Raw genomic sequence first — 14,211 nt, forward strand, 5'->3', positions numbered from 1 at the left:
TGTAGTGACGACAACCCCAGCCTCATGTTGTAATGTTACTGTAGTGACGACAACCCCAGCCTCATGTTGTAATGTTACTGTAGTGACGACATTCCCAGCCTCATGGTATAATGTTACTGTAGTGACGACAACCCCAGCCTCATGCTGTAATGTTACTGTAGTGATGACCTACCCAGCCTCTTGTTGTAATGTTACTGTAGTAACGACAACCCCAGCCTCATGTTGTAATGTTACTGTAGTGACAACAACCCCAGCCTCATGCTGTAATGTTACTGTAGTGACAACAACCCCAGCCTCATGTTGTAATGTTACTGTAGTGACGACAACCCCAGCCTCATGTTGTAATGTTACTGTAGTGACTACAACCCCAGCCTCATATTGTAATGTTACTGTTGTGACGACAGCCTCATGCTGTAATGTTACTGTAGTGACGACAACCCCAGCCTCATGTTGTAATGTTACTGTAGTGATGACAGCCTCATGTTGTAATGTTACTGTAGTGATGACAGCCTCATGTTGTAATGTTACTGTAGTGATGACAGCCTCATGTTGTAATGTTACTGTAGTTACGACAACCCCAGCCTCATGTTGTAATGTTACTGTAGTGACGACAACCCCAGCCTCATGTTGTAATGTTACTGTTGACAACCCCAGCCTCATGTTGTAATGTTACGACAACAGCCTCATGTTGTAATGTTACTGTAGTGACGACAACCCCAGCCTCATGTTGTAATGTTACTGTAGTGACGACAACCCCAGCCTCATGTTGTAATGTTACTGTAGTGACGACAACCCCAGCCTCATGCTGTAATGTTACTGTAGTGACGACAACCCCAGCCTCATGTTGTAATGTTACTGTAGTGACGACAACCCCAGCCTCATGTTGTAATGTTACTGTAGTGACTACAACCCCAGCCTCATGTTGTAATGTTACTGTAGTGACTGTAGTGACATCCCCAGCCTCATGTTGTAATGTTACTGTAGTGACAACAACCCCAGCCTCATGTTGTAATGTTACTGTAGTGATGACAGCCTCATGTTGTAATGTTACTGTAGTTACTACAACCCCAGCCTCATGCTGTAATGTTACTGTAGGGACGACAATCCCAGCCTCATGTTGTAATGTTACTGTAGTGACGACAACCCCAGCCTCATGTTGTAATGTTACTGTAGTGACGACAACCCCAGCCTCATGTTGTAATGTTACTGTAGTGACGACAACCCCAGCCTCATGTTGTAATGTTACTGTAGTGATGACAGCCTCATGTTGTAATGTTACTGTAGTGATGACAGCCTCATGCTGTAATGTTACTGTAGTGACGACAACCCCAGCCTCATGTTGTAATGTTACTGTAGTGACGACAACCCCAGCCTCATGTTGTAATGTTACTGTAGTGACGACAACCCCAGCCTCATGTTGTAATGTTACTGTAGTGACGACAACCCCAGCCTCATGTTGTAATGTTACTGTTGTGACGACAGCCTCATGTTGTAATGTTACTGTAGTGACGACAATCCCAGCCTCATGTTGTAATGTTACTATAGTGACGACAACCCCAGCCTCATGTTGTAATGTTACTGTAGTGACGACAACCCCAGCCTCATTCTGTGATGTTACTGTAGTGACGACAACCCCAGCCTCATGCTGTGATGTTACTGTAGTGACGACAACCCCAGCCTCATGTTGTAATGTTACTGTAGTGACGACAACCCCAGCCTCATGCTGTAATGTTACTGTAGTGACGACAACCCCAGCCTCATGTTGTAATGTTACTGTAGTGACGACAACCCCAGCCTCATGTTGTAATGTTACTGTAGTGACGACATTTCCCAGCCTCATGGTATAATGTTACTGTAGTGACGACAACCCCAGCCTCATGCTGTAATGTTACTGTAGTGATGACCAACCCAGCCTCATGCTGTTGTAATGTTACTGTAGTAACGACAACCCCAGCCTCATGTTGTAATGTTACTGTAGTGACAACAACCCCAGCCTCATGCTGTAATGTTACTGTAGTGACAACAACCCCAGCCTCATGTTGTAATGTTACTGTAGTGACGACAACCCCAGCCTCATGTTGTAATGTTACTGTAGTGACTACAACCCCAGCCTCATATTGTAATGTTACTGTTGTGACGACAGCCTCATGCTGTAATGTTACTGTAGTGACGACAACCCCAGCCTCATGTTGTAATGTTACTGTAGTGATGACAGCCTCATGTTGTAATGTTACTGTAGTGATGACAGCCTCATGTTGTAATGTTACTGTAGTGATGACAGCCTCATGTTGTAATGTTACTGTAGTTACTACAACCCCAGCCTCATGTTGTAATGTTACTGTAGTGACGACAACCCCAGCCTCATGTTGTAATGTTACTGTTGTGACGACAGCCTCATGTTGTAATGTTACTGTAGTGACGACAACCCCAGCCTCATGTTGTAATGTTACTGTAGTGACGACAACCCCAGCCTCATGTTGTAATGTTACTGTAGTGACGACAAACCCAGCCTCATGTTGTAATGTTACTGTTGTGACGACAGCCTCATGTTGTAATGTTGTAATGTTACTGTAGTGACAACAACCCCGGCCTCATGCTGTAATGTTACTGTAGTGACGACAACCCCAGCCTCATGTTGTAATGTTACTGTAGTGACGACAACCCCAGCCTCATGTTGTAATGTTACTGTAGTTACTACAACCCCAGCCTCATGTTGTAATGTTACTGTAGTGACGACAACCCCAGCCTCATGTTGTAATGTTACTGTAGTGACAACAGCCTCATGTTGTAATGTTACTGTAGTGATGACAGCCTCATGTTGTAATGTTACTGTAGTGACTACAACCCCAGCCTCATGCTGTAATGTTACTGTAGGGACGACAATCCCAGCCTCATGTTGTAATGTTACTGTAGGGACGACAACCCCAGCCTCATGTTGTAATGTTACTGTGGTGACGACAACCCCAGCCTCATGTTGTAATGTTACTGTAGTGACGACAACCCCAGCCTCTTGTTGTAATGTTACTGTAGTGATGACAGCCTCATGCTGTAATGTTACTGTAGTGATGACCCCAGCCTCATGCTGTAATGTTACTGTAGTGACGACAACCCCAGCCTCATGTTGTAATGTTACTGTAGTGACGACAACCCCAGCCTCATGCTGTAATGTTACTGTAGTGACGACAACCCCAGCCTCATGTTGTAATGTTACTGTAGTGACGACAACCCCAGCCTCATGCTGTAATGTTACTGTAGTGACGACAACCCCAGCCTCATGTTGTAATGTTACTGTAGTGATGACAGCCTCATGCCTGTAATATTACTGTAGTGACGACAACCCCAGCCTCATGTTGTAATGTTACTGTAGTGATGACAGCCTCATGTTGTAATGTTACTGTAGTGACGACAACCCCAGCCTCATGTTGTAATGTTACTGTAGTGACGACAACCCCAGCCTCATGTTGTAATGTTACTGTAGTGACGACAACCCCGGCCTCATGCTGTAATGTTACTGTAGTGACGACAACCCCAGCCTCATGTTGTAATGTTACTGTAGTGACGACAACCCCAGCCTCATGTTGTAATGTTACTGTAGTTACTACAACCCCAGCCTCATGTTGTAATGTTACTGTAGTGACGACAACCCCAGCCTCGTGTTGTAATGTTACTGTAGTGACAACAACCCCAGCCTCATGTTGTAATGTTACTGTAGTGATGACAGCCTCATGTTGTAATGTTACTGTAGTTACTACAACCCCAGCCTCATGCTGTAATGTTACTGTAGGGACGACAATCCCAGCCTCATGTTGTAATGTTACTGTAGGGACGACAACCCCAGCCTCATGTTGTAATGTTACTGTGGTGACGACAACCCCAGCCTCATGTTGTAATGTTACTGTAGTGACGACAACCCCAGCCTCTTGTTGTAATGTTACTGTAGTGATGACAGCCTCATGCTGTAATGTTACTGTAGTGATGACAGCCTCATGCTGTAATGTTACTGTAGTGACGACAACCCCAGCCTCTTGTTGTAATGTTACTGTAGTGACGACAACCCCAGCCTCATGCTGTAATGTTACTGTAGTGACGACAACCCCAGCCTCATGTTGTAATGTTACTGTAGTGATGACAGCCTCATGCCTGTAATATTACTGTAGTGACGACAACCCCAGCCTCATGTTGTAATGTTACTCTAGTGATGACAGCCTCATGCCTGTAATGTTACTGTAGTGACGACAACCCCAGCCTCATGTTGTAATGTTACTGTAGTTACTACAACACCAGCCTCATGCTGTAATGTTACTGTAGTGACGACAACCACCGGCCTCATGCTGTAATGTTACTGTAGTTACTACAACACCAGCCTCATGCTGTAATGTTACTGTAGTGACGACAACCCCAGCCTCATGTTGTAATGTTACTGTAGTGACGACAACCCCAGCCTCATGCTGTAATGTTACTGTAGTGACGACAACCCCAGCCTCGTGTTGTAATGTTACTGTAGTGATGACAGCCTCATGTTGTAATGTTACTGTAGTTACTACAACCCCAGCCTCATGCTGTAATGTTACTGTTGGGACGACAATCCCAGCCTCATGTTGTAATGTTACTGTAGGGACGACAACCCCAGCCTCATGTTGTAATGTTACTGTGGTGACGACAACCCCAGGCTCATGTTGTAATGTTACTGTAGTGACGACAACCCCAGCCTCATGTTGTAATGTTACTGTAGTGATGACAGCCTCATGCTGTAATGTTACTGTAGTGATGACAGCCTCATGCTGTAATGTTACTGTAGTGACGACAACCCCAGCCTCTTGTTGTAATGTTACTGTAGTGACGACAACCCCAGCCTCATGTTGTAATGTTACTGTAGTTACTACAACCCCAGCCTCATGTTGTAATGTTACTGTAGTGATGACAGTCTCATGTTGTAATGTTACTGTAGTGATGACAGCCTCATGTTGTAATGTTACTGTTGTGACGACAGCCTCATGTTGTAATGTTACTGTAGTGATGACAGCCTCATGTTGTAATGTTACTGTAGTGATGACAGCCTCATGTTGTAATGTTACTGTAGTGACAACAACCCCAGCCTCATGCTGTAATGTTACTGTAGTGACAACAACCCCAGCCTCATGTTGTAATGTTACTGTAGTGACTACAACCCCAGCCTCATGTTGTAATGTTACTGTAGTGACGACAACCCCAGCCTCATGTTGTAATGTTACTGTCGTGACGACAACCCCAGCCTTATGTTGTAATGTTACTGTAGTGATGACAGCCTCATGTTGTAATGTTACTGTAGTGATGACAGCCTCATGTTGTAATGTTACTGTAGTTACTACAACCCCAGCCTCATGCTGTAATGTTACTGTCGTGACGACAACCCCAGCCTCATGTTGTAATGTTACTGTAGTTACTACAACCCCAGCCTCATGCTGTAATGTTACTGTAGTGACGACAATCCCAGCCTCATGTTGTAATGTTACTGTAGTGATGACAGCCTCCTGTTGTAATGTTACTGTAGTGACGACAACCCCAGCCTCATGTTGTAATGTTACTGTAGGGACGACAATCCCAGCCTCATGTTGTAATGTTACTGTAGTGACTACAACCCCAGCCTCATGTTGTAATGTTACTGTAGTGACGACAATCCCAGTCTCATGTTGTAATGTTACTGTAGTGACGACAACCCCAGCCTCATGTTGTAATGTTACTGTAGTGACAACAACCCCAGCCTCATGTTGTAATGTTACTGTAGTGACGACAACCCCAGCCTCATGCTGTAATGTTACTGTAGTGACAACAACCCCAGCCTCATGTTGTAATGTTACTGTAGTGACGACAACCCCAGCCTCATGCTGTAATGTTACTGTAGTGACAACAACCCCAGCCTCATGTTGTAATGTTACTGTAGTGACAACAACCCCAGCCTCATGTTGTAATGTTACTGTAGTGATGACAGCCTCATGTTGTAATGTTACTGTAGTGATGACAGCCTCATGTTGTAATGTTACTGTAGTGACAACAACCCCATCCTCATGTTGTAATGTTACTGTAGTGACAACAACCCCAGCCTCATGCTGTAATGTTACTGTAGTGACAACAACCCCAGCCTCATGTTGTAATGTTACTGTAGTGATGACAGCCTCATGTTGTAATGTTACTGTAGTGATGACAGCCTCATGTTGTAATGTTACTGTAGTTACTACAACCCCAGCCTCATGTTGTAATGTTACTGTTGTGACGACAGCCTCATGTTGTAATGTTACTGTAGTGATGACAGCCTCATGTTGTAATGTTACTGTAGTGATGACAGCCTCATGTTGTAATGTTACTGTAGTTACTACAACCCCAGCCTCATGCTGTAATGTTACTGTAGTGACGACAATCCCAGCCTCATGTTGTAATGTTACTGTAGTGATGACAGCCTCATGTTGTAATGTTACTGTAGTGATGACAGCCTCATGTTGTAATGTTACTGTAGTGACGACAACCCCAGCCTCATGTTGTAATGTTACTGTAGGGACGACAATCCCAGCCTCATGTTGTAATGTTACTGTAGTGACAACAACCCCAGCCTCATGCTGTAATGTTACTGTAGTGACTACAATCCCAGCCTCATGTTGTAATGTTACTGTAGTGACGACAACCCCAGCCTCATGTTGTAATGTTACTGTAGTGACAACAACCCCAGCCTCATGTTGTAATGTTACTGTAGTGACAACAACCCCAGCCTCATGCTGTAATGTTACTGTAGTGACTACAACCCCAGCCTCATGTTGTAATGTTACTGTAGTGACAACAACCCCAGCCTCATGTTGTAATGTTACTGTAGTGACAACAACCCCAGCCTCATGTTGTAATGTTACTGTAGTGATGACAGCCTCATGTTGTAATGTTACTGTTGTGACGACAGCCTCATGTTGTAATGTTACTGGAGTGACGACAACCCCAGCCTCATGTTGTAATGTTACTGTAGTGACAACAACCCCAGCCTCATGTTGTAATGTTACTGTAGTGACAACAACCCCAGCCTCATGTTGTAATGTTACTGTAGTGACGACAACCCCAGCCTCATGTTGTAATGTTACTGTAGTGACAACAACCCCAGCCTCATGTTGTAATGTTACTGTAGTGATGACAGCCTCATGCCTGTAATATTACTGTAGTGACGACAACCCCAGCCTCATGCTGTACTGTTACTGTAGTAATTATCACATGTGAACAGGACTGACAGACTCTCCTAATGACCTCACAATACAGGTCTCACTGTGGGTTACGCTGTGTGTTACTGCATGTCTGTACTGTGTGTGTGTGTTCCTGCATGTCTGCACTGTGTGTGTGTGTGTGTTCCTGCATGTCTGCACTGTGGGTGTTTCAGTCAGAATGCGTCAGGACTGTGGGCTTGATGTGGAAGGGGGTGGGCACAGTGGCGAGATGAGAGCAGCAACATCTCCAGGGCTGAGGCTGGCTCTCTTTCTTTGTGCATGACCTACACACTCTCTCACGCACTCACTCGCACGCATGCACGCAAGCGCTCACTCACTACTGGGCACACAACCACAACTGGACTCTCAAATACAAACTCAGTCAGATTTTCTGTCCATGGGCATCGGAGTGGAAGAGCAGCAGTACTCTCCCTTTTCTCTGACATTCACACTGAGCACATTCTCATACCTATCCTCATACCTCTCATACTGTTCATTGTAACGTAGTTGGTTCATTCATATTCACACTCTTATGTTCATAAACTTGTCGTTTACTTATACAAGCACACACCGTGTACAATTCCACCCCCCCTAAAAACAAATCTAAATGCACACACTGTTAAACATACGCTACTTCAACAAAAATCATATAACATCATCCTATAACAAGGATTTTGTAACTTTAATGCCATTTTAAACACGGTCATGATGATTAACTCCATACACCTGATGTCGTGAGTGACATCATCACCTCCATGTCTCTCCCCACCCAGCACAGCTGTTAGTGCTCTCTTTCTCTGTGCTGGAGCGTGTGTGTGTGTGTGTGTGTGTGTGTGTGTGTGTGTGTGTGTGTGTGTTGAGCAGAGGGAGCACTGCTCATTAGTGTCTGAAGCCCCTGAAGAAAAGAGATCTCACTGTCCTTGCTCTCTGAGTCAGAAACAAACACACGTCAAAACCCTCTCTATTCTTCCTCTCTTTCTTGCATTTGCTTTCTTTTTTAAGTCTCTCTGGCTACTTTCTCTTTACCTCTCCTTCTCTTACTACCTCCTTCCTCTTAGTCTCTCCTCTTTATCCCTCGCCCCCTCTTTCCACCTCTCTCCACTGTCTCCTCTTTATCCCTCGCCCCCTCTTTCCACCTCTCTCCACTGTCGCCTCTTTATCCCTCTCCTCCTCTTTCTACTGTAGTGACAACAACCCCAGCCTCATGTTGTAATGTTACTGTAGTGACAACAACCCCAGCCTCATGTTGTAATGTTACTAGTGACGACAACCCCAGCCTCTCTCCACTGTCTCCTCTTTATCCCTCTCCTCTTTCTATCTCTCTCCACTGTCTCCTCTTTCTCCCTCTCTCCACTGTCTCCTCTTTATCCCTCTCCTCCTCTTTCTACCGCTCTCCACTGTCTCCTCTTTATCCCTCTCCTCCTCTTTCTACCTCTCTCCACTGTCTCCTCTTTCTACCTCTCTCCACTGTCTCCTCTTTATCCCTCTCTCCACTGTCTCCTCTTTATCCCTCTCTCCACTGTCTCCTCTTTATCCCTCGCCCCCTCTTTCCACCTCTCTCCACTGTCTCCTCTTTATCCCTCGCCCCCTCTTTCCACCTCTCTCCACTGTCGCCTCTTTATCCCTCTCCTCCTCTTTCTACCTCTCTCCACTGTCTCCTCTTTATCCCTCTCCTCTTTCTATCTCTCTCCACTGTCTCCTCTTTCTCCCTCTCTCCACTGTCTCCTCTTTATCCCTCTCCCCTCTTTCTACCGCTCTCCACTGTCTCCTCTTTATCCCCTCCTCCTCTTTCTACCTCTCTCCACTGTCTCCTCTTTATCCCTCTCTCCACTGTCTCCTCTTTATCCCTCTCTCCACTGTCTCCTCTTTATCCCTCTCCTCCTCTTTCTACCTCTCTCCACTGTCTCTTCTTTATCCCTCTTTCTACCTCTCTCCACTGTCTGTCCTCTCTATCCCTCTCCTTCTCTTCCTACCTCTCCACTCTCCTCTTTATCCCTCTCCTCCTCTTTCTACCTCTCTCCACTGTCTCCTCTTTATCCCTCTCCTCCTCTTTCTACCTCTCTCCACTCTCTCCTCTTTATCCCTCTCCTCCTCTTTCTACCTCTCTCTCTCTTTATCCCTCTTTATCCCTCTCCTCCTCTTTCTCTCTCCTCTCTCCACTCTCCTCCTCTTTATCCCTCTCCTCCTCTTTCTACCTCTCTCCTCTTTATCCCTCTCCTCCTCTTTCTACTCTCTCTCTTTATCCCTCTCCTCCTCTTTCTACCTCTCTCCTCTTTATCCCTCTCCTCCTCTTTATCCCTCTCCTCCTCTTTCTACCTCTCTCCTCTTTATCCCTCTCCTCCTCTTTCTACCTCTCTCCTCTTTCTACCCTCTCCTCTTTATCCCTCTCCTCCTCTTTCTACCTCTCTCCTCTTTATCCCTCTCCTCCTCTTTCTACCTCTCTCCTCTTTCTACCTCTCTCCTCTTTATCCCTCTCCTCCTCTTTCTACCTCTCCTCTTTCTCCCCTCTCCTCTTTCTACCTCTCTCCTCTTTATCCCTCTCCTCCTCTTTCTACCTCTCTCCTCTTTATCCCTCTCCTCCTCTTTCTACCTCTCTCCTCTTTATCCCTCTCCTCCTCTTTCTACCTCTCTCCTCTTTATCCCTCTCCCCCTCTTTATCCCTCTCTCCACTGTCTCTCCTCTTTATCCCTCTCCCCCTCTTTATCCCTCTCTCCACTGTCTCTCCTCTTTATCCCTCCTCTCTTTCTACCTCTCTCCACTGTCTCTCCTCTTTATCCCTCTTTATCCCTCTCTCCACTGTCTCTCCTCTTTATCCCTCTCCCCCTCTTTCTACCTCTCTCCACTGAGACTCTCTCCTCTTTATCCCTCGCTCCCTGTCTCTCTATGTGTATCCCTCTGAGGCGTTAGTCATAGTGGATTTGATGTGAAGGTCCGAGGTCCACAACACTGACTGTCTCATTTCAGATTAAAGTATTTTCTCTTTTAATCTGCCTGGAGCCTCAACAACGCCCTCACTTCTTCCTCCTCTTCCCCAAAAAATACAAAAAAACACACCGTTTTCCCTTTGTGCTTGTTTGTAGAAGCCCATGTCCTACGGCTCCACCCGAGGCTTTCTATTAGCTACACATGGCTCTGATGTCACTAGTTTAACAGGTGTATCTTTTCACAGCTTTCTCTGCATTGTTAAGTCCATTAAACGTTAATACTGTTTGTTGGCTGAGATGTTGTCGGCCATTTTGAAAGATCTCCTCTGATTTAGTTGGCTACTTTATTAGAAGATGCGGAATTTGGGCGACTAGGAGGGAGGTTGTGTAAAAGGTACCAGGCAAGGATTGCCATTTCCCTGGATATAATGTATCCTGATCGTGTGTGTAGGTATAGGAGAGTGCTTTGTAGTATCCTTGTATGTGTGTTTTCTTATTCTGTGTGCAGTAGGCTGTATGTTTTGTATAGTTACATATAGTTGCTCCTCCTGTTCCTCTGACCCATGCTTGAGTATGTGTGTGTTTCTGTTCCTCAGTTGCAGTTTGCGAACGAGCAGAGCGATGCCAGCTGGATCTCGGGCTCTGCCAAAGACCTGGTTTTCCTGGTGCAGGTGTCCTGCCAGGTGAGTGGTCACGGCCACATACCCTCGCCAAACACGTGCACACACACTCACACATCTCCTTGCCAGGGCTATATCTAACCCAGACACATTCACACCAACACGTACACTTTGACAGAGTGGGAAAATATTTCCCCCTCTCTCTTCCTCTCTCCTCCTGTCTGACCCCCCCCCCCCTCTCCTTGCTCTCCTCCTCACATGAATATTTCTGTCCCCTCTTCTTTCCCTCTCGCTGTCTCGCGTGCTCTCTCTCTCCGTCTGTCTGTGTGATGTAGGCTAAGATGTGGATGGTTCGGCGCTCCTATGAGGAGTTCCGTACTCTGGACGCTCACCTCCACCAGTGTATCTACGACCGGCGTTACTCCCAGCTGCTGCCCCTGCCACCCCTCAGCGAGATCGGGGACAGGGTAGAGGTGAGTGGGGACTGTGGGAGAGCTTATTTGTTGAGGTGGTTATGTAGCATTCTGGCTGAATTAGCTGTAGAATGTTTTTCTGTACTGTATGGAGGTCAATGGTACCGCTGTAGGTTAGCATGAAGACCTCTGAGAATGACATGAAATTACCTTCATCGAGGTGATGTGGTCATGGTTGTCTGTGACCTGTCTGTCTCTGCACATTTGTTCTCTGATTCTAGCAGGTGTTGATATTTGGGTCACCTGTCTTCATCTATGGTATCTGGGAGTAGATGTATGTAAATGGCTGTCGGCTCCTACAGTAGCTGTGTGTTAAAAGTCCTGTGTCAGTTGTTTTTGTTGTTTATCAGATCTTCACCCCGCTGCTGTCGGAGTACCTGAGCCGCCTCTCCATGATCGTGGACAACAAGCTCAACTGTGGGCCTGTGCTCACCTGGATGGAGGTGAGACTAAGTGTCTTTAGAAAACATAAGAGCGTGGACTGTGTGGTCCAGTGGTTACAGCCGCTGACCCCGGCTCACATATACGCCAGAGTCAGCATGGGTTCGAATCTGGCCCACCGCCTTTTGATTCTCCCTCCCCCATTTTTCACACAGTAGTACGATCTCTTCAATAAAGCTAAAAAAATGTTTGGAGTGGGGCTGCCCCTCCCCCCAAAGACGTTGAAAGAAAGAGTGAAGGTGAGAATAAGCTGTAAAAACATGGAAACATAAGAAATTGGCCAGAGAAAGAAGACAATTGTTGGGGAAGACCAAAGAAGAGTAGGAGAGAGAAAGACTGCTAGAGAGCCCTACTACTATAATTAAGGGATATTGAGAGAATGGTGTAATTATTTGCCTGTCTATTCCTTAAACAACAGAGGTTTGTGTTTGCTGTTCCTCCCAGATTGACAACCGTGGGAATCGGTTCCTCCTGAAAGAGGAAGCTTCGCTCAACGTTCCCGCCATCGCCGCTGCTCATGTCATCAAGCGCTACACGGCGCAGGCCAGCGACGAGATCTCCATTGAGGTATGGAGCTGCTGCAGGGATACACAGAACCAAATGAGATTTACATTAGTGGCAGTCATAGTTTTCAGATTTCTATGTCACCTCTGTCTGGGCCTTGGTCTCTCTGTTTGGCTGTCACTTTCCTTTTCTTTTTCCTCCATCTTCCTGTTCTGTCTATTCCTGTCCTCTTCTCCTCCTACTGCTCTACATACTGCTCCTCTTTCTGTTTCTGGGCCACAGCACTCCGGAATGGGGTGACCCAAACACTGAGGCACATTTTAGCGCTTCTCCGTCTCTCTTTCCGTCTCACTCTCTCGCGCTCTCTCTCTTTTTGTGTCTGTCTCTCTCCCCCTACTCTCTCTCTGTTTCTCTCTCTCTCATCTCCTCTCTGTCCTGTCCTCCTTGCAGTGAGCAATGGCAACTGTTTCTCATCTGTTATCTGAAATAAGTGTGAGTGGAGTTCATCCAAATCAGGCAGGACTACATTATGCCCTGATCCAGCTTGTTGTGTCTGGATAATGTTTAGTTTTGGGGCTGGTGTTTTGACTGCTGAGGCTGTATTATGTGTGTTGATGTACTTTTTTTGTGTGGGGGGGGGGGGTGATGTTAAATGAAGTCATCTGGCTTATTTGCCTGTAGAATTTGTCTGAAGTCGGAGGTTGTTTAATGTCTTTGTCTAATGTGTGTGTGTGTCTCTCCAGGTGGGAGATATCCTGTCTGTAATTGATATGCCACCCAAAGAGGACTCCAACTGGTGGAGGGGGAAACATGGCTTCCAGGTACACAACATAATCACAGGAGAATTCCACCACTGGCTGTCTTTCTCATACACACGGCTGTCTTTCTCATACACACGGCTGTCTTTCTCACGCACACGCCTGTCTTTCTCACGCACACGCCTGTCTTTCTCACGCACACGCCTGTCTTTCTCACATACACACGCCTGTCTTTCTCACATACACACGCCTGTCTTTCTCACATACACACGCCTGTCTTTCCCACATACACACGCCTGTCTCCCTCATACACACGCCTGTCTTTCTCACATGCACACGCCTGTCTCCCTCATGCACACGCCTGTCTCCCTCATGCACACGCCTGTCTCCCTCATGCACACACCTGTCTCCCTCATGCACACGCCTGTCTTCCCCACCCACTCTGAAAAGTCCCGCTGCAGAACAACAGTTCTCCAGATGGCTACATTCACTATCTCACGTCTCCATGTTTCTGTACTTCCCTTCTCGTTTGTTCCCTCTATTTCTTTCTTTCACTGTTCTCTATTTTCACTGAGCTTTTACTTTTCTTTTAACTCATTTTTTCTTGTTTTTTAACCTATGTGTAAGCTATTGTGTGTGTCCAAGTTTTTGTGTGTGTCCATGCTTGTCATCCTCAGTTACTTTGGTCTTTCCCCACTTTAGGTGGGCTTCTTCCCCAGTGAGTGTGTGGAGCTCATCAACGAGAAGCCTCAGTCCGCCGCTAAAATAGGTGGCTTACACACACACGTTATGACACCAACATACTAAATCCCACTTACTGTACATTATCACATACAGTTCCTTCGGAAAGTACTCAGACCCCTTGACTTTTTCCACATTTTGTTACGTTATTCAAAAATTGATCAAATACATGTTTTTCCTCATCAATCTACAGACAATACCCCATAATGACAAAGCAAAAACAGGTTAAAAAATAAAGATTAAAAAATACAGAAATACCTTATTTACATAAGTATTCAGACCCTTTGCTATGAGACTTGAAATTGAGCTCCGGTGCATCCTGTTTCCATTAATCATCCGTGCGATGTTTCTACAACTTGATTTGGAAAGGCACACACCTGTCTATATAAAGGTCCCACAGTTGACAGTGCATGTTAGAGCAAAAACCAAGCCATGAGGTCGAAGGAATTGTCCATAGAGCTCTGAGGCAGGATTGTGTCTAGGCACAGATCTGGAGAAGGGTACCAAAGAACACGGTGGCCTTCATCATTCTTAAA

General features: G+C 45.9%; 1 protein-coding gene across 1 annotated transcript in view; it reads left to right on the forward strand.

The window, feature by feature from the left end:
- LOC115114049 (rho GTPase-activating protein 33-like) overlaps positions 1-14,211 on the forward strand; it is a 51,719-nt gene that overhangs the window by 18,155 nt on the left and 19,353 nt on the right. The window contains 6 exon segments of the mRNA XM_065008448.1: positions 10,735-10,821; positions 11,094-11,231; positions 11,582-11,674; positions 12,117-12,239; positions 12,920-12,997; positions 13,637-13,703. Of these exon segments, the coding sequence (XP_064864520.1) occupies positions 10,735-10,821; positions 11,094-11,231; positions 11,582-11,674; positions 12,117-12,239; positions 12,920-12,997; positions 13,637-13,703 (586 nt within the window).

Source organism: Oncorhynchus nerka, linkage group LG3 (genome assembly GCF_034236695.1).
Source record: "Oncorhynchus nerka isolate Pitt River linkage group LG3, Oner_Uvic_2.0, whole genome shotgun sequence".
In the NCBI taxonomy this organism is placed as follows: Eukaryota; Metazoa; Chordata; class Actinopteri; order Salmoniformes; family Salmonidae; genus Oncorhynchus; species Oncorhynchus nerka.